This window comes from Pseudorasbora parva, chromosome 19 (assembly GCF_024679245.1).
Source record: "Pseudorasbora parva isolate DD20220531a chromosome 19, ASM2467924v1, whole genome shotgun sequence".
Lineage (NCBI taxonomy): Eukaryota > Metazoa > Chordata > Actinopteri > Cypriniformes > Gobionidae > Pseudorasbora > Pseudorasbora parva.
In genome coordinates this window covers 11,980,550-12,001,546 of record NC_090190.1, presented here as the reverse complement: position 1 = coordinate 12,001,546, position 20,997 = coordinate 11,980,550, and the positions used below count along the sequence as shown (strand labels likewise).

At 36.9% G+C, this 20,997-nt stretch overlaps 1 protein-coding gene and 1 long non-coding RNA gene across 3 annotated transcripts; one reads left to right on the top strand and one right to left on the bottom strand.

Moving 5' to 3' along the window:
* Positions 1–2,967: 2,967 nt before the first annotated feature.
* nt5c1aa (5'-nucleotidase, cytosolic IAa) lies at positions 2,968–20,858 on the bottom strand. 2 transcript variants are annotated; one of them, XM_067426195.1, is made up of 7 exons: positions 20,451–20,858; positions 17,025–17,069; positions 13,792–13,959; positions 13,510–13,639; positions 8,605–8,727; positions 6,207–6,391; positions 2,968–5,692 (listed from the first exon to the last, which is right to left on the bottom strand). In XM_067426195.1, exons 1-7 carry the CDS (start codon positions 20,595–20,597, stop codon positions 5,336–5,338), a joined length of 1,155 nt encoding a protein of 384 aa, XP_067282296.1. In that variant the 5' UTR covers positions 20,598–20,858; the 3' UTR covers positions 2,968–5,335. The 2 variants fall into 2 exon arrangements, with proteins under 2 accessions (XP_067282296.1, XP_067282297.1); XM_067426196.1 differs by lacking the exon at positions 17,025–17,069.
* Positions 8,734–13,959, top strand: LOC137048167 (uncharacterized). Its single transcript, XR_010899329.1, has 2 exons — positions 8,734–9,290; positions 13,761–13,959. It is a non-coding gene; the product is annotated as an uncharacterized lncRNA (long non-coding RNA).
* Positions 20,859–20,997: the final 139 nt, after the last annotated feature.

The following is a 20,997-nucleotide window of genomic DNA, read 5'->3' as shown; positions in this document are numbered from 1 at the left end:
TCTGCCCGCGAGTGTCGTCTAGCAACTCTCAATACCATTCTGAGCTGTAATCCCCAAACTCTCGCCGGGCCAATCACATCGTGTATAGAGTCGGTGGGCGGGGTCATAATGACGATGGCAGAGTTGCGTTTGCGTGCTTCTAGTAACACAGAAACTGGCGAACGGCGGCGGTCTTTCGAATCAGCTTTGACTGCGATTCTGGAAGACTTGGAGTTAAGCTTTTCTCTGAGAAAAGAACAAAGAGCGGCACTGAAGTCATTCTTAAAAAGGGAAGATGAGAAGGCTTCACCTTCGTTGCTCTGGTTGGTGGTAGCGCTCATCCTATCGCGTGCAGAGGGAGTTTGAAAGACAACCGTTTATCCCGCCCCTCGGATTGAGCCCTGTCAATGGTGAGTTTCCAGACCAAACATCTTGATGTGGGTCTGGCTTGTCAGGCTACACATCAATGGGCTCACTCTGAGTACACACAAAAATTGGTATGATTGTGCCTCTTGGTGGCGCTATAATTAAACAAAACATGAAACTGACTCTATACAACTCAATGTATTAACGTGGGGTTTCAAGGTTTTTGCTTAAAACTGTCTCCAAAATGTCTTTACTCATTTTTGCAGTTGGTCTGCTGCTAGCTTCCTTGTTTGCTTTTGTTGCGGTTGGCCCTGGTAATGGCTGCTTGCAGCTATATTTAAAACATGTTGCTGCTCTCATCAGTTTGTCTTCAGCTCAGTTATTAGTTAAATTAGATTCCTTTTTATTTGTGTGAATCGTTTTTATTGGTACCATGTTTATTGCAAAAACATTATTGTAAGATCTATTAACATTATTCAAAAAAGAATGTTCATGTTTAAAAAATGAACAATCAGATAGTTAGCCTTTATATATATATATATAATTTTTTTTTTTTTTACGTCATAGTCTTAATTAGCTTTAATTTAATTACTATGTTGTGTAATTTGGGTAAGATTAAAATTACAAAGCAGCTTCCCCAACACTGCTCTCTTGTATTTCCATGCAAATCTTTCAGATCTGCATGGAAATACCATTTATTCATGTTCGTGCATTCTGCCGTCTGTTATTTTATGATAGCATATGTTCATGTGGAGAAAATTATAAAGAATTGGACAAAAACAAAAGCAAATTTCCTTTAATGCCCATTTCTGCGGTTAATCGGCACTGGATTATAACGATGATTAACTCCCCAGGGCCATACCCTATCCAATCTCCCACATTTTCCCTAATGAATTCCCACAGCTGCTGATAGAGACTAATTATTGTTATTAGTTCAAAGTCTGGCAATTACCTCACTATTACCTCATTGCCACAAAGGCCAATTCATTGGCTACCATCAAAGGGCTACGAGGCAATCGATTTCAGACAGGATATTAAACATTAGGTGTATACAGAACCTGTTGCAGCCTATCTCACAAGATGTTTTTCCTGTGGAATATATTTTCTAAAACATTGGTCTGAATACATATAGCCATATCAGCAGTGGAGACCATATGATTAACTGAAGCGAGGCCTTGCTGAGGGACGACCATGTGTTGCGGCAGGCAGATCATACGAGTTCACGGCATTTCTATCCATCTGTCTGCACCAGGTTCAGCTCTCTAGCTCATAATAAATCGGTCATAATCTTCCACCCATCATATCACAGCTGGTTCAACCTAATACTAGGATGTAACGGTGCAAGTACAGCACATACATACTGCTAAAACACACACAGAACCAACAGTTGTGACTAAAATAAGGCTTTTATCCCCGCATTGTGCATTTTTACAGCCGCTCTAATTAGCCAGGCCTGGCAAATGTCATAACAGAGCAGCTGTCAAAAGTATCTAGCGAGCTCCTGTTTGTTTGGTTTTGTGTGCATGCTGACCTAAGGTCATTCAAAAAAATGTGGTGCTCATTATTTCAACATAAAATGCCTCTGACAAAACAGGCTTATCAAAAACCACAAATTTGCCTCGACTCATAATGTTCCACTCTAGACCTTATCAAGCCAGTGCACAATGAGCCGACTTCAGGAAGGAAGTAAAAGTGTTATGAATTTATTTTCCCGAGGGCATAACTACATGGTTTTCCCCAAGCAGCCAAACTAGTTTCAACACCACCATCGATCTGTAGGCAGAATTCAATTTCTGTGAGCTTATCCCACATAATCAATTTGAAGCACCTCTATCTATAGGCAAAGTATTTATAACATGCATCCTCATTCATTTAAATTGAAGAAACAGCAGTAGTTTTACATTTTGTTAATCTTTCATTTGAACAATTAAGCACTTAAGATGCTGTCTAAATGCATCCCGAGTTGTTGTTTTTTTTCTTATTCAGTTTCTAAATTCTTCTAATTTAAAAAAATCAAATGCCTGTATTATTGAAAGTCTTATTAGACACTCATTTGCTTATTTAAACAGTGTTTGAGTGCATTAATAAAGCGAGCCAGATGGCCGTAATCCCTCCCCAGCACTTCTCTGAAGTAATAAAATGGAAACGATCTCTGATCAATCACTACACACGGGGTGGACAACGATGGCCTCATTACCACGATGGCGCCTCAGAGGCCCAGTTCCTTGATAGCCCTCTAGTTTATCTGTGCAGTTTGGCAACCCTTCTGTGTAATTGGAACCAGCAGCAGCAATCAACAGAGAGAGCATTCATTTCTTTTCTTTTTAGTTTCAAAACCTCACCGAGCTTAACAAGTGCTTGTACACACTGACCAATTCTAGGCTTGTTTTTAGACTGAAAACACCAGCAAATCAGACATTGCATAAGGATGATGCACACAATAATAACTCTTAAATTGTTTCTTGTTAAAAAATGATTTAAAATTTATTTTGAGATTATGGTTTATTCAGCTTTTAGATCTTCTACAGTCATTGAGGATAACATTAAGCATTGCTGCCATCTACTGTAACGCTGAGGAGGTGCATGCCAGGATTACTAAAATATATTCTCCAAAATAATATTTTATAAAACAGTTCCTTCTTTACACACCGAACAAAGACCAGCTGAAAGACTTTTATGTAATTAGTCTTTTGTCTATACAGCATTTGCAGGAGAAAAATGCTGACAGGGAAACTGATAAGACTTTTTTTGTGCCACGTTGCACATGGGCACAAAAGTTCTGTGCATGTCCTCATAAAATTCTGCACTCCTTGTCATTTTACCTTTTGTTCAAGGTAGATTTTCACATTCGGTTCTAAATGCAAAAATCATCAAATAAAATCATAATTCGGTCAGAACAGAATGTCCTGTTGCAGTAAGTCCAAACAGAGAGCAATACGTTCTCCATCAAGAACAGTCACTGTTATAGAGAGAGAGGACAATGAAAGCTGAAATGATCTGCTTCTTTTACTTTTCAGGGGTTTATTCAATATTGAAAATGTCTTTGGCGGTTCTATTTATTCGTAAAGGCTGATCATTTAAGATGTGACATTAAATGTTATTAAGTAATTTTCTTAGAATCAAAAAATGACTGAAATATTGTTAGGCAAAATTAACTATTTTTTATTATTATTAGTATTATTGTGACTATTAGGGTGAAATTGGCCCAATGTAAATTGGTGGCCCAATTTGCCTGAATGTACCTGGATTACATTACATAAACTATCCAACTAAATAATTATTGTATTATATACGTTTTGTCCTTTATAATATTGATGTTCTCGTACCATATTATCCAGAGAACAACAGCACAGTGACAGATCTCAAATTAATAGACAGTTACTGAGGAGACTAATCTGTAACATTTTGTGTAGATTTAACAATGAGAGGTATTAAAGAGGCAGACTAAACACTGATGTCAACACAATTTGTTCCACTAATGTTTCATATGTAGCAAAACATTACTAAACAGGGTGACACAAGAAATGTGTATAAGCCCGTATATCATTAGCAGAGTAGTATGAAAAGAATAATGTCTTTTAATTTAATAATAAGATGCCAATTCTGGATAATGATGGTAACCTTTATTTGTGTGTCCGATGCCATACGGAGGATCAACAAGAAAGGACATTAACTGCATTAAGAATCTGGAGAGAAAATATGGCAGGTAATGTAGCTCAGCAGAGATATTGCAAAGTTTAGATGTTTCGTTTCTACAAATTGCTTACTGTACCATCTAAAATATATCTTCTTTTCCCTTTACATTTCCTTTCACATATGATCATTTTCTGTCAAAAATATACATACACTAACGTTCAAAGTGAGTTTGGAGTTGGTAACTGCTTTCTTTTTTTTCTTTTTTTTAAGTGTTATGCTCACCAAGGCTACATTTATTTGATGAAAAATACAATATATATTATGAAATATTAGTATGATTTAAAATACCTGTTTCCTATTTAAATATATCTCAAAATGTAATTTATTCCTGTGATGGCAAAGCTGAATTTTCAGCAGCAGTAGACTCCAGTCGTCAGTGTCACATGAAATGAAATTATTCTAGTCTGCTGATTTGCTGCTAAAGAAACATTTATTATTAATAATGATAAAACATTCATCATCCGTTCTTTGATGAATAGAAAGTAAAAAACAGCATTTATTTGAAATAGAAATGCTTATAAATGTCTTTACTGTCACTTTTGATCAATTTAATGTATCCTTGTTGAATAAAAGTATTAATTTCTTTAAAAATAATTTATTCACCCCAAACATTTGAACAGTAGTGTATACTGAATCCATTAGAAAACTTAAAACTTTAATGATGAAAATATACTTTCTATAGCTTTCTATATATTCTGAATATTCAATTCTCTCAAATGTAAAATATCATGGCTTCTTATCAGTGTCGAACATTATATTACATCCATCGTATATATACGGCCACATACATTTTACTCACACAACACCATCTACAGCAATAAACAAGAACACAGTCACGGTCAATTGCTGAATTATACAGTGTGGTTCAAAACACACACACTGTGTAAACACCATTTCAGTATCCTTTTCCTTTGTCACTTTACATTTAAGAATAGCAGCACGCATTCAATTGTAATTAAGTTAATGTCATGTGTTTTTCGACAAACTGTCACTGAGAAGCGTATGTTTTGATGAAAATGACCGTTCAATGCAGTGCTCCACAAGAGGCACAATTATCATAATGCATCATAATGCATATTTGTACAGAATAGCTCCAAAAGAACAGCCCTGGGTTGAATCTTTTGGGCTATACATGTTGTGCGTGGCCTTGCACAGGTCACATGGGAAAAAGGCCAAGAGACCGAGATCCTGATCCAATGAATTCACAACTGAGTTTAAAAAAGAATGTCTGCAACTTGAAAGTCACGTCCAAAATAAGAACATTATGTACCTCTTCATTTATTCCCTGTTTTTGTTATTTTGCTGTTTTGGAGCTTTTTTTAGAAAGGTATTTCTGTGCAACCCCGTAGGGCACATGGGCAGCGATGGCACCCATTTCTGCGGCACCTTCCACGTGAAACATCTGGTCATCAAAGTAGATGTGGGGCCGGATTTTCTCCAGCATGGGGCCTTTTGGTGCGCCGGCCAGGAAAAGAGCCTCGTCTATCTCTAGTCCCCAGGCACGGAGAGTCTTTAAGGCACGGATGCCTGAACTGGCTGCACTGCGGGCCGTCACGAGGTAGGTGCGGATGGGACAGTCCAGACGGTGGCCTTTAGCATAAAATTTCTTCTGAAGCTTCCCAAGCAATTCTAGGAAACCCTTCAGCGGCCCCTGTGAGGTGGACAGATACATTATATACGTATATTTTAGCACATACCCACTTAACTGAAGAACAAGGACGCTCAGTCCTGCTTTTGGAGCTTATTTAAAAGTCAAGTGTGTCATTTTGTACTCCACTAGTGGCCGAAATAAAATTCTCCACCCATATGCCATTGAACATCCCGCCCAAAACTCATACCAATAATGCGGTGTCAGGGTGTGAAGTAAGATATTTCAGCATATTATTATCTAGAAAGTTTTAAAATCTTAGTAAAATAAGTTTTAAAAGTGCAACGAATATTCCACGTGAGTGTACACTACCAGTCAAAAGTTTGGAGACACTTTCCCATTTTCTTTGATGGGAAAGTATGTGTTAAAACTTTTGACTGGTAGTGTATATATAAATTATATATATAATTATGTATATAAAAATGACATGCATCACCTCTAAACATGCATTTCCCATTTGCTCTGTATTTTATTTCAGACCTAAACCGTTCAAATGGGTAACAAGGAAATTGCATACATGATCTAACAATATGTTTTCATTCTCCCTCTCATGCTCGAAGAACTTGTCCAGGCCGTGGGCTTTAAAAATACGCTCAGACTCATCGGAGAAGAGAACAGCGTCACCATCAAATGCCACTCTCAGCTGGGTCTCAGATACCTCAATTTGTTTTTCTGACATAAACATGGTGGCTGCAGCAATCCCTGAAAACACAAAGACAAAGGTAAAGCTCACCAGCCCAAAGGAAAAGCAGTGTGATAAATGGCATTTAAAGCAGATTTTAGATTAGGACCCATTAAGGCTCAGCAAACCAAATAGGTCATTGGATTGTTAAACATTCAGTCGATCTGGAGTTCAATGCTTTCCCCCATTTCAACTAGTTTTATTTTGAGTATTTTATACACACTTATGCAATAATTCATATGCCATATGATGATGATTTAAATCTGTGATACTAAACTAAGCAACATGGTGCTCCTATGCTCAGAGGTTCATTTACTCACACTTGGCGATCTGAACCCTGCCCGAGCACGTTTGATCCCCACGTTTGATCCCCAAAGTTTGTCTAGTGTGATCGGTATGTACCATGCCCTGGCCCACTTGAAAAGTGGCCCAGTACTGTGTAGTGTGATTGCTAACCATGCCAGAGAACGGAAAGGCTATTACTTATTTGTGCGGTACTCTCATCATTACAACAGCAAACATATTCTATTACTACGTGGTCAGCACACTTTTCAATTAATTTGAAAATGGGGGGGGGGGGGGGTCTTTAAATGGCAAACTGCAAGAGGCACGTTGACCACTAAATAATTTGTCACTTTTCATAATTCAAAATATTTGACAGGTTAACTCTCAAATTGCTATCTAAATATATCACAGGACTAATGTCTGTAAAGCAAACCTGTTTCATATGTTTTTTCTTTGCTATGCTGTGTCAGTGAGACTATACACCGATAATGCATAACATTATGACCACTGACAAGTCAAGTGAATAACACTGATTATCTCTTCATCAAAGCACCTTTTAGTGGATGGGATATATTAAGCTGCAAGTGAACATTTTGTCCTCACAGTTGATGTGTTAGAAGCAGGAAAAATGGGCAAACATAAGGATTTGAGTGAGTTTGACAAGGGCCAAATTGTGATGGCTAGATGACTTGGTCAGAGCATCTCCAAAACTGCAGCTCTTGTGGGGTGTTAACGGTCTGCAGGGGTCACTATCTATCAAAAGTGGTACAAGGAAGGAACAGTGGTGAACTGACAATAGAGTCATGGGCGGCCTAGGCTCATTGATGCACGCGGTGAGTGAAGGCTGGCCTGTGTAGTTCGGGCAAACAGATAAACTACTGTAGCTCACATTGCTCAAGAAGTGAATACTGGTTTTGATAGAAAGGTGTCAGAATACACAGTGCATCGCAGTTTTTTGCGTACGGGGCTGCATAGACGTAGACCAGTCAGGGTGCCCATGCTGACCCCTGTCCATTACCGAAAGCGCCAACAGTGGGCACGTGAGCATCAGAACTGGACCACGGAGCAATAAAAGAAGATGGCCTGGTCTGATGAATCACATTTTCTTTTACATCACATGGATGGCCGGGTGCGTGTGCATTGCTTACCTGGGGAACACATGGCACCAGGATGCACTATGGGAAGAAGGCAAGCTGGAGGAGGCAGTGTGATGCTTTGGGCAATGTTCTGCTGGGAAACCTTTTGTCCTGCCATCCATGTGGATGTTACTTCGACACGTACCACCTACCTAAGCATTGTTGCAGACCATGTACACCCTTTCATCGAAATGGTATTGCCTGGTTTCTGTGGCCTCTTTCAGCAGGATAATGTGCCCTACCACAAAGCAAAAATGTTTCAGGAAGGATTTGAAGACCACAACAACAAGTTTGAGGTGTTGACTTGGCCTCAAAACTCCCCAGATTTCAATCCAATCGAGCATCTGTGGGATGTGCTGAACAAACAAGTCCGATTCATGGACACCCCACCACGCAACTTACAGGATATAAAGAGGATCTGCTGCTAACATCTTGGTGCCAGATAGCACACCACACCTTCAGGGCTCTAGTGGAGCCCATGGCTCGACAGGTCAGGGCTGTTTTGGCAGCAAAAGGGGGACCAACAAGTAAGTGATCATAATATTATACCTTATCGGTGTATATGTACATAAATTCTGCATCCCTTGGGCCTTCTAACTTTTACACATCATTTGAAAATCCAACTATCCAAGCAACTATATTTTGTCATTCCTATAAATATTAAATTAGCATAATATCAATGGTCTCTTGTAAGTATCTGTAAAGGTGAAACGTGTTCTGCTTGTTGCACATTAATGACACATTTCTCTTGATTTACTGAATGTAAATGACAAGATGAAGTACTTGCTGCATGTGTTCTCATATTTACTAACCTTCAGCAAGAGCTTCCTGAACCTTTTCAGCATCTGCAGACAGGTACAAATTTGTATGCCACGCTTTCAGGTACCCAATGGGGCTGCTACCTCCTGTCATGACAAACCGCTCAATGAATAGATCTGGGGACAAGAGAAGAATATTAATCAGCAATTAACATTTTCATGAGGGGTAGTTATTATTACATTGATATTTATGCATTTGGCAGATGCTTTTGTCCAAAGCAACTTACAGTACATTGCATTCAAGTTATTGTTACACATGTTATCAGTTATTATCATACAGAGAACCTAAATGCTTTAAAAATATATATTTTTGTACAGGTACAGTTTTATTTAAAATAGTATAGGTATGGATATGCAACTGTATATTGATCAATATATAGTAAAATGTGGTTGATTTGGTAGTCTATGATTTATAGTGACCCCTAGTGGTGTGAATGCAGTGTCAAGCAAAGAAAAAAAAACTTTCAGTTAACAATGCCATTGTAGAAACGCCCTATTAGCAGTCAGCCATGAGTAATTTATTTGCTGAAATCCAGTCTAGATCCGAATTCAAAATACTCATAAAAGAGTAGGCAAAAAGTTCCAGCAAGATTCTGAAGTGTGCATGTGATGGATATTTTACTATCCCATGAGGCCACAGAGGATTTGTGAATGGCAGTGACACGAGGCAACTGACGCTGGTAGGTGATAATGACAGCATGGCAAATGTAGTATCGATTCATACTACACTCATTCATACACACAATCATCCTATAAAACATACTTTTTTTTACAGTCGTGAAATAATTACTTTTTAAAAAACAAGAACCTACTCGAGAGTATGCGATTTCAGACGCAGCCAAAGTGAGTATTTTTCAGTTGGTCATGTAATGTCAAAATGGCCGTCCCCATGAGGTGGACATTTCCATGTGAAATAAAGAGTCTTAATCTCACATGAGTATACATTAAAATACATTTATCTATTAGCTTATTTGTCTGTAAGTAAGGTTTTCCTCAAATTATTTAATCAATCACTGATTTCAATGAAAAGATTTCACCATTGAGACACGTAATGAACTGTTTAACAGATAGAAAGCTTAGACTGGTGGGAAATGTTGGGGTAATGTGCCCCTTTTAGCCTTTGACACATTAGTGCATGATTGCCAGCTCAGTAAGACATTAGCAGCAGGTTTGATTTACATGACATGTCAAGCCAAGTTTGCCCAGGAGTTAAAGGGATAAGGTGCAGTCATCTGATCATTATCGTAAAATGAACCCTGATCAGGATCCTGCACACTGGTGGGATCTTCTATCATCCTGAAGGGAGTTATTTTACAATAATGATACGATAACGGCACATTATCTTGTGCCGACTTATTATATGGCTACTTATGTTATTTTAAGTTATTTATCATGTAAAAAGAAACTGCTGAGTCCATTGGAAGACATGAAATTAACACCAAATAGGAAACTTTAGCCAAATATACTGTTTAGCCTCCTTATAAAAAATGACCAATCAAAATCGAGTGCTCCTGAGAGCTGTTAAATTACAAGATATATGCAGGCCAGAGATAGTGTAATGAACCTAATTCAGATAAAAAGGCTCAGGTTTTAAGAAACACAGTTTTCAAATTTCAGTGCTATCCTGGATAGCAAGATGACATTGATATAATTTTGAGGTTTGATCCAAACCATAATTTTGGTTGAGATTCACATTTTTAATGTTTAAAGTTGGATCAGCATTGAAATTGATGAAAGCATGGGTGAGGACAATGATATTGAACTAACATTGATTTGTTGTTGTTGACCACAAGTTCATTAAAGTATACTTTCTGTGCAGACCAATCAATGTATGCAATCAAAGTACGGAGAGAGAGAGAGAGTTCAAAACTCTCTTGCAGTACTTTAATGTCTTACATAAGTTTGTGTAGTGCCACTTCAAGTCAAGCACACCTTATATCTCTGAGGAATGCTAGTGGCTGTTACCCAATCAGTAGGGTGATTACAAACCCCATTTTCAACAGCTTTCCCTGATTTGTAATTTACTGGGGGCTTGGTTTAGATTTTGGCCTTTGCTTAAAGTGGTTGAAGAACACATACTGTAGTTTGAAAATGCCCACTGATTAAAGAGTGTTTCTCAACCCTGGGGCTGGAGGACCCTCAACACTGAATATTTTGAAAGTCTCTTCTTTGTATGTGTTTTCAGATGCAGCCAAAATCAGCTGAAAAAGATTGGACACCCCTGCCAAAGTGCTTCTTTTTGAAAATGTTAATATTGATTTTGATCAAAGAAAAATACAAGCCCAATCTTATTTGTTGTATTCTTAATTTTAGCTTTCTTCCTCACAATCATGGGTTTTAGATTATACTCATTTATCTTCTATAACAAACATCTAACTTTTTTTTTTGTGTGTGTGGTTCAGAACACAAAGTTCTGACTTCAAATGGCTCTTGAAACATCAGTCCATATCCGCATTTTTGTTGTTTTGTCCGAAGAAAGGCCAAAAGATGGAGAGATGTTTGTTTTTTCTTGAGTTAGCCACCAGAACGATCAAACCCAGTCCAGCTGAGGCGCTGCAGGGAACCGAGCAGGAAGTGGCTGGTTTGTGCTACAGAGGTTAGAGGTGTCACATGCGTCTCTGTGGGAAGATATTATTGGCCAGCTGGAGATTTATCTTCTAAGAAAACATTTGCATTCAAAGTTTTTTTTATCCTCAGAATCATGTAATTACTTTCCATTCCATATTTTTTAGCTGATTGATTTATAGTAGAAGTATATCCTTTACTGTTTTGTGTTTTTTTTTTTTTTTTTTTTTAGTTTTACTGCCTTATACTACCAAAGCATGTCATTTTCTAATTTTTTAAGTTTTATTTATTTATTTATTTTTAAATGAAAAAAAAAAAAAATTCTGCCGGCATGTGCCTAACCATCAGACTTTTCAGGTGTTCACATGTGAGATCATATCTTATTTTCATGAATTCTTTCTGAGAACTGCTTACTCTTTCTTTAAACAAAACCAACCGATTTTTAAATCTCTTAATCAGTTGAATGCTCAGATGTGTCTAGACAACACTATAAATACAAGCTAGATCTAAAAAGATCTTGTATCATTATTTTATATCATACTTACTTATATGGTAAAGCACTAAGTTGACATAACTACATCTTTCTGTAAAGCTGTTTTGAAATTATGCGTATTGTAAAAATCGCTCTGCAATTTGTTTTGTTTTACTTGATTTTAATTTTTGCAAATGTTAATAACTGTCATATATAGTTGATTATCCAAAGATGTTTACACAGTTAAAACACATCTGCCAATTTATTATTTTTTTAATCTGCCAGTGGTGTTGAAAAAGCTTGGCCCTTTTAATTAAGTTGTCTTTTTTCTGACCCCATTGGTATAGGTTTTTTTATATTTTGTTATCCATTTTCTTCAGAAAATAAGACCTAATATTTTACGTTGTTTTGCTTCTTGATTTAATAATGTTTCGATATTTGTACTGAACAACAAAACAAAAATACTGAGTGAGAACACTGCTGTTCAAAAGTTTTTGACCAGTAATATGCTGACCAAAGCGGCATTTATTTGTATTAAAAGTACTAAATTATTATTAGTATTAGTATTTAAAATGTAAAATAACTGTTTTCTATTTGAATATATTTTAAAATTTTATTTCTGTGATGCAAAGCTGAAATTCATCATAACTACTCCAGTCTTAAGTGTCACATGATCCTTTAGAAATCATTGTTGCTCAAGAACCATGAATTATTATCAATGTTAGAAAGTTCAAAACAACAGCATTTATATTAAAGGTGCACTATGTAGTATTTTTGCTGTAAAATATCCAAAAATAGGCCAGTGTTATATATTTTGTTCAGTTGAGTACTTACAACATCCCAATGTTTCCAACTATTTGTAAATTGTGAGAAAATTGCTATTTTAACCAATGACCCGGAAAATGGATAAAAAAATGGATAAAAAAAACGTGTCAGCATAGCGTTTGAGGGATTCGACTGTCAATCGCGTCATATCTGCGTTACCCTCGGTTTTATTTGGCAGAAGCGCTTTTCTCTTATCAGTGTGAACAAGTCACAGCAGCGTCGAGCGAACGCACAGAGTAACGTCATAACATAATTTTAAACACACTTAAATGTATCTAATATGATAAACAGAGCTGCTTTACCTTATAATCATGACCGGAAAAGCGGAAGTGCGGGCGCCCCGGCGACTGTGTCCCGTCCCGTCATAATAAAAGTCCCGGTGCTCGCAAAGCAGGTGTTTGTGTAACATCGCTCCAGTGGCCGTGCTCAGCTCCACAACACTCGGTCCTACTCTGCTTCACACTACAGTAACGTTAATAACTGCATCCATGAACATGATTTCTGCCCGAGTCCTATTTTCCACCGGCTGTGAGGTGAAGACCACGTCCCAAGATACTGCGCTCAAACTTGCCGTCATCAAACTACGCCTTTGTTTTGAATAGGGGCCTCTCGTGGACGAAAAGTTGCATAGTGCACCTTTAAATATAATCTTTTGTAACATTATAAATGCTTTTACTGTCACTTTTGATCAATTTAATACTTCCTTGCTGAATAAATCTTTTCCAAAACAAAACAAAAATCTTACTGACCCAAACCTTTTGAACGGTAGTACAATATTGCAAAAAATATATATTCCAGATAAGTACTGTTCTTTTGAATTTTTTTGTTCATCAAAGAATCTTAAATTTTACATTTTAATAATATTTCACAATATTACTGTTTTTTGTTGTATTTTTAATCAAATAAATGCAGCCTTGATGAGCATAAGAGACTTCTTCTAAAGACATTCAAAATCTTAATGATCAAAGACTTTTGAGCGGCAGTGTACATGTTTATTAGACAGTGTGAATCCTGCTTATGGGAAGGAATACACTTACTGTGGTGGTTGATGGTGTTGATGAGTCGGACGCCTACATGGGCATGGTTGTAAGTTACCAGCACAAGGTCAAAAAGCTCCTCACTTTCTGGGTAAAGCTCCCGCAACTGGGTGTTTACAGTCTCCAGTGCCTGTGAAAAAAATGACAAATAAGCTATGTATTAAATAATGAGGAGTACAATCTATCAATATTGCTATGGCAATGTCCTTTTTGTTGAAAATTATAACTTAATAATGCGTTATATTTTTTAGGAAACAGTCATCAAATATCCTTGTGTATTACCTTAACAAACGGGAATGCTGGACCAGGAGCAAAGGGCTCATTCTCGTGCTCCATCTGATACCTGAGGTACTCCTCTATTCCTTGCTCCTCAAACACCTTCTGCTCTTTCTCTGTGCGGAACAGAACCCGCGATGACACTGCAATGGTGACTGCATTCTCTGGTTTGGGCTAAATAGGGATGGTGAAAGTGCTATGAGACATTCATCACAAACACAAGACAGTTTTGAGCACATGAGGGTAGCTGGTTCTTCTGTTGGCTAAAAATGTGCATGTTTTTCATAAAAGTGATCTTTATGACTTGTGCAAGATAGACGTCTTCTGAAAAATAGTTTGTTTTCACTAATAACTCTATCGGATAGTGGTAGCACTTTATTGTACAGTCCTGTTTCGCATGAACATACTATGTACTAATTGTGGTAATGACACTAAGTACTGACCCTGAACGTGCCCTTAACTTAACCCATGTAGTTGCACACTATTAAGTACGCTTGTGGTAAGTACACTATTGAAAAATAAATTAACTTGCAACCATTGGATAACAATGTTATTTTAGTATTATTTATACACTTATACAATTTATTCAATTTTTTTTAATTAGCTTTTATTTTTTAAATGTTTTTTTTTTGATTATTTAAATATATATAATATATCTCTTCAAATGGCTCTTATATTTCATTTTCACTTGTATACATTTTCAGTTTTCATTTAAGTTTTGTTTTGTGGTTTTGTCATTTAGCATGTTTTTTAAATCATTTTTAAATATTTCTATTTAGCTTTAAATATATATTTCAGTTTTATTTTAAGTACTTAATTTCAAATTTTTAAGTTTTTCATCTAAAATGTATATTATTTTATTTATTTCACATGTATTAACCTAAAAACAACAACAACACTGTTGGATATATAAGAAACAATGATATTTAGTATGATTTAAAACCTAGTGAGACATTATGAAGCTATAGTTTTATTTCTCATTTACTCACCGTCAAGTCATTTTTGGGTGAACTATCCCTTTAATATACCGTATGTGAATGGAGAAATTGCTAAATAGGAATGTTGCTTAGGTATCATTTTACTTTAGTTCACATTCAAATAGACCACTATTATAAAAGTTAAGCTTTCTGCTAAACATCTTCTTTTGTGTTCCATGGAAGATTATAAATCAGACTGATTTGAATTATTATAAGGGTAAGAAAATGATGACAGAATTTGACAGATGCAGTATGACAGTGTATTAAGCAACTGATAGAATGTAATAATCATTTATCCAAAGCAAGCGACCATGCGTCATTACAGAGTTATGTGAGAAGGCAAGAATACTGTGATTGATGAAAAGCATATTAGGATCTCCGTTTTCAGAGTAGATTAGACAGGACTGGAAGATCTGTGATTACCGTGGCCATCACAACAGCTCTGATCCCCAATTTTGTTATTCAGTCAGTATTTCATACTGTCACATACTAAGAGTGATCCAGCGATCAAACTAAAATACATTTCCAAGTACTGTTTTCTGTCTGTGTTCTGTAATTCAGTGGAAACTGCTGGTAATGTATCAAATGGTGTAGTATGTAATGTGATTCCCAGTAGCAGAGCATAAGACATGTACAGTGTTCATGTATAGTCACATGGCCCACACATCAGCTGACTGATGGCAGCTCAGTATGTCACAGAAAACCACCAGGAAGAGCAGGGCTATAGTTAATTTTGGAATGGGGCTATACCATATGACACTGCCAGATCACTGTGCGTGCTCTTCAACATGCCCACATCCTACCGACTATACCCTCCAACCAGAGGCATGTACTGTCTGAGGCGCTTTGGGAAAAGGACAAGCCTGTGTAAAATTGATAAAAGGCTCCCCCCCCCCCCCCAAAGAACCGGAGAACGATTTGTCATTCTAGATGAGCCATGTCGCTACTCTTGGTCATGCTTAAGATCCTGAGAGGTTTGAGAAGGTCTGGGAAATCTTTGAATGATAGGGTATTGCATAGGCTCTAGTGGTTGTGGGAAATGAGACATTACTCTGAAATGAGAGTGGATAAGTGGCCACTGCACAAAGGGAATGGGCTGTAGGGGGCAATTGGACCAGAATTTTACTATTTAGCACAATGTTAGATGGAACATTTACTCTAAAAGCCTTTTACAGATCAGTAAAAAGTGAACATTGACCTGCTCTTTACAATCTGTCGTAATTGTATCAATTGCAACTGTAGTGCCACTTACCATATGTGTTATTTTACCTAGTACAGAGATTAGTGTTTTCTGAACCAGACAGAAACATAAAGGCAAAAACACAGGGAAGAAAGTTACACTTTTAGAACATGCAAACATTTAGGATGTCTTAGGAAAATTATTTTTAAAACAGTTTAAGTAGAATTGTTTAATTAAGAATTAATGTATTTATAAATGGGAAAAAGTCTGAAGTGTCCTAGAGACCAGTGGTTCTCATCTATGGGACCGGGGCCCACTAGGGGCCTCAGCACATTTCCAAGGGGGCCCAAGAAGACTGAAAATGGGTGGAATCACACAGACCAAAACCAAAACTGATCTTCCAGGACAGAACGCACCATTCAATGTAAAATATCTAATGGTAGCATTGTTTTTTAGAGAAGATAGTAAGTGAACTTAGCATGTTTCCTAAATATCTGGTATTATGTGATATATAGAGCCATGAGTGCGAATTTTAGCAGGCAACCTTGCCAAAATAACACACATTTTACCCCCAAACGCCGTTTTTCCCCCGGAGAACCCCCCGAGAAGCTATTGTTTAGGGCTAGTAGTTGGCTGGTTTTGTTGTAAAAACTTGGAAACCCTGTCTGCACGCGAGCTGAAATCAGGCTGGAATACACAATCTTTGCCAGTGTTGTAAAAAAATAGATTAATTTAATGATACACCGAGTACTTATCCAACATGATCATCATTTTTGAGAGAAATTGTGAAGGTGAATGCAGATACAAACAAGCTCTCCGTTTAGGATTAGAACAAATATAATCCAAGCCCCTTTGATGACGTGCAATGATTACGTTACTGTTGATCATCTGTCCATCATCGTCTAAAGCCCGCCCTGATGATTTCATTGGTCCGAACAGTTTCAGAACATATGTTGCATTAACATATTTGTTTGCATCCATATTGTGGGTCAAAAGGTCATGCTTTTAGTAGAGCCAAGCAGAACAGAGTGTTAATGAAACGGCAGAGAAGAAAATCTGCATGACCCTTTGAAAATACTTACAAAGAATATGCCTCCCTCCACCTTCCTGGCCCGTCTCACAGGTCCCTTCATAAAATAACATTTCATATCAACCTCAATGTCACAGGTATATAGATTTGTCTGTTATGTAATGCATAACAATACATATATGTTCTGGTTGGGAAAGAGTTGCCATGATTGGAAATAAATAGGAAAACACAGCTGGGACAAAATGCTAATATAACAGATGAACCTTGAGAACAGAACCGCCTAACCATCCTATCATGATGACAGTAAAACCAAGAGCAATATTGGTAAAATGGCTTCTAATGCATATAAGACTCATAAAATGTATTTCACTAAGACTCACATGGCACTTTGGAATGGATGTTACTATAGAGCTCTCCTGTGGTGGTGTTATATAAACCATGCGCTTGGAAAAGCTCCTCAAATGCTTACTCAGTTGTATGTGATGTTATTCATGGTTCAAACTCTTGATATGAGACACTCTAATTATAATGGCACAGATACAGTTATTACAGACAGTATGAGTATGGGGGTGGGGGAACGTTTTAGGAAACAATCTTCCGGTAAATAAACTAAATAAACAGTTTTCTTTCCATTTGACCAAGCGGAAACATAACCTCAACCTCTGATCCTTTACACTACATCCATTCTTTAAAAAAACATAAAGGGAGCAAAGAAAGACACCATCCCTCTTTAAAAATGTTGTTCTGTTGTCTTAAATATCATATACAGGAGGTGCAAATGGAATTGTCCATTTTGATGTGGAAAATGAGCCTTGAGATATTACATTAAAGACCAGTTGATGGAAAACCTACAAATCATTTTACTGACCTTTGATGAGAGATTTATATTTTGACCCTGCTATTGTAGTATCACAGATGCTTTTGGTTGTGTTTTGGGTCAATGCCATGTTGAAAGGTTAACCATTTTCCCAATCAGTGTTTTAATGTGGAGTTTACACGTGGACAATGTGAAATCTGTAGAAAATTTGAGGCATTTTCAACCAATGTTGTTGATTTTTCTTATTATTTTCAAATTCAGGTCAGGCTATGATTTTTTTATTGTTAGGGTCGTTTTTTAATGTTTCTGAAAGACGTGCCTTATGCTCACCAAGGCTGCATTTATATGATTTTATACATATACATTTATATATTATATAGTTTAATACTTCCTTAAACATTAAAGGTATTAATTTCTTTAAAAATCTTCCTGGCCCCAGGTATTTGAATAGTAACATTTATTACTAAATGTATCATTTAAATAAATGAATATATTTGTATGTTAACTTTCATATGTGACTGTTTAATTGGGTTCCCATTATGACGATACTTTAATTTACATGCAGTAGGCTACATTAATTGTAACGTCTTCTAAATGAACAATGCCAAGACAAATTTAACAGCTTTCTTGTTGTCAAGACTTTAATGTATGTGTTGAAAACAACAACAACAACAAATTTACAGATATATTTAAGTGAGATATATTCACTTACTGGGGTGAGATGCTTTCGGTTGTGTTTTGGGTCAATGCCATGTTGAAAGGTTAACCATTTTCCCAATCAGTGTTTTAATGTGGAGTTTACACGTGGACAATGTGAAATCTGTAGAAAATTTGAGGCATTTTCAACCAATGTTGTTGATTTTTCTTATTATTTTCAAATTCAGGTCAGGCTATGATTTTTTTTTATTGTTAGGATCGTTTTTTTAATGTTTCTGAAAGACGTGCCTTATGCTCACCAAGGCTGCATTTATATGATTTTATATATATATATATATATATATATATATATATATATATATATATATATATATATATATATATATATAATATAATACTGTAAAAGCAGTAAAAATATGAAATATTTTATTCAGCATCATTACACCATCCCTCAATGTCACATGATCCTTCAGAAATTATTCTAATATGCTGATTTAGTGCTTAATAAACATATATGTTTTAGTTTTTTTTCAGGATTTATTAGAACTTCTGTTCTGTATTTACTGTCAATTTTGATGAATTTAATACTTCCTTAAACATTAAAGGTATTAATTTCTTTAGAAATCTTCCTGGCCCCAGGTTTTTGAATTGTAACATTTATTACTAAATGTATCATTTAAATAAATGAATATATTGGTATGTTAACTTTCATATGTGACTGTTTAATTGGGTTCCCATTATGACGATACTTTAATTTACATGCAGTAGGCTACATTAATTGTAACGTCTTCTAAATGAACAATGCCAAGACAAATTTAACAGCTTTCTTGTTGTCAAGACTTTAATGTATGTGTTGAAAACAACAACAACAACAAATGTACAGATATATTTAAGTGAGATATATTCACTTACTGGGGTGAGAACTAGCAGTGGAATAAAAGTGCAATTGAAAGTAGGGTTTTTAAATAAAATATTTTAATATTTCCATCACTTGGATTACTAGGGGTTCACACAAAAAGTGGCAAAATTGGGGATGGTGACTGTCTGTACTCATTGCATAGGTTAACTAGTAGACACTGCTGGAAACAAAAAACATGATCCTTCCTGGGTCAGTCTGGGGCAACCAGTGCAAGTGTTGGAAATGGGAGAATACAAGAGGATAACAAAGAGGAGAACGGCATTGCAGGTTATTAATAGATCTGGAAAAGGCCAGTGACGCTTAGAGTAAGTATAGAGCTAAAGGCTACTGCAGAGAGGGGAATTATCCACATGGTGTTGACCAGCTGCCTGTTGCACACGCTGAAGGAGCTGTTTTTTATGTGTTAAAATGACTGTATCATCCGAAGTGTATTTGGTAACACATCTAAAGTTCTCTAATATACAAAAACTAATGCACTATAGGGCAGACAAACTCTCCTTTTATAAAGCTCTGCCCTTGCTAGGATTGTCACCATTTTATTTGCCACTACACATGACAGATGGCATTTCAATATTTTAACGGCGGTGTTTGCAGGGTCTAAATAAGCTGCACCTGCTGCACCTCCGCTGGCATTATCTCCTTACATTAGTACTGTTACCTAATAGTGCTATTACCCCCCCCCCACCCACCCACCCCCCATGAAACCTGTTCTGTTTCTCTTTTATACACACTGACACCACAACCAGGCATCACAACATGAAAGACTACGCTCTTCTTTGCAGTTAAAATATGTTTTTATAATTATATTTCATGTAATTATGCTATTCTGACAAACGACAGGCCTCTTTGGAGGGAAAAGTGACTGCAAATGTGCAAGACTGACTTCACAGAGCCATTGAAACACTTGCACTAACTATGTAAACATTTCACACACTAAATAGCCGGCAAAAGTGTGACCTCCCCAGAAAAAAAGGGCAGAAGCAATAGGAAAATCACATCACAATGAATATTAGAGTTTTACTATGCAAATATCCATCTGATGCACAAATACAGTGTGAAACACTGATCACAAATGGGAGACTTACTGATTTGGGCTTCTTTGTAGAACCCATATTTTCATGGATATCCTTGCTGTCCTCCCATGATGCTTTGCTATCACCGTTTGAGGCTGGCAGACAGGTGTTGGGCATGGGATCTTGCCCCTTCATGACCTGAACAGGGTCAAGACTCATTCTCCAAATTTTTTCTCATTAACGACACACTGATCCAGGGCTGTATCGCACTGTGCCGTTCTCCCTGTTGACATGCACAGCCTCTCTTCCACACACAGTGTATGTTCCCAGCTTTAGGCAGGACAATGCCGTTGGTATCCAGTGATATTTCTCCTTCTTCAATGTCTAATGACAGTGCTGGTTTTGGTTCTGTGCGGCTATATCCTCTCTGCTCTGACGCTCTGCCTGCAATCTGCTGCTGTGACGCGGTGTGTGTTGATATCTGGCCCCTTCTCTCTCTCTCAACGCTCCCTCCCTCCCAACTCATCCCGCACTCATGCACATACTGTCCCCCTCCCTTTCCCTCTATTATGCTATCATCTATCTGCATGTGCTCTCTCTCACTCTTAGTAAACTGAAC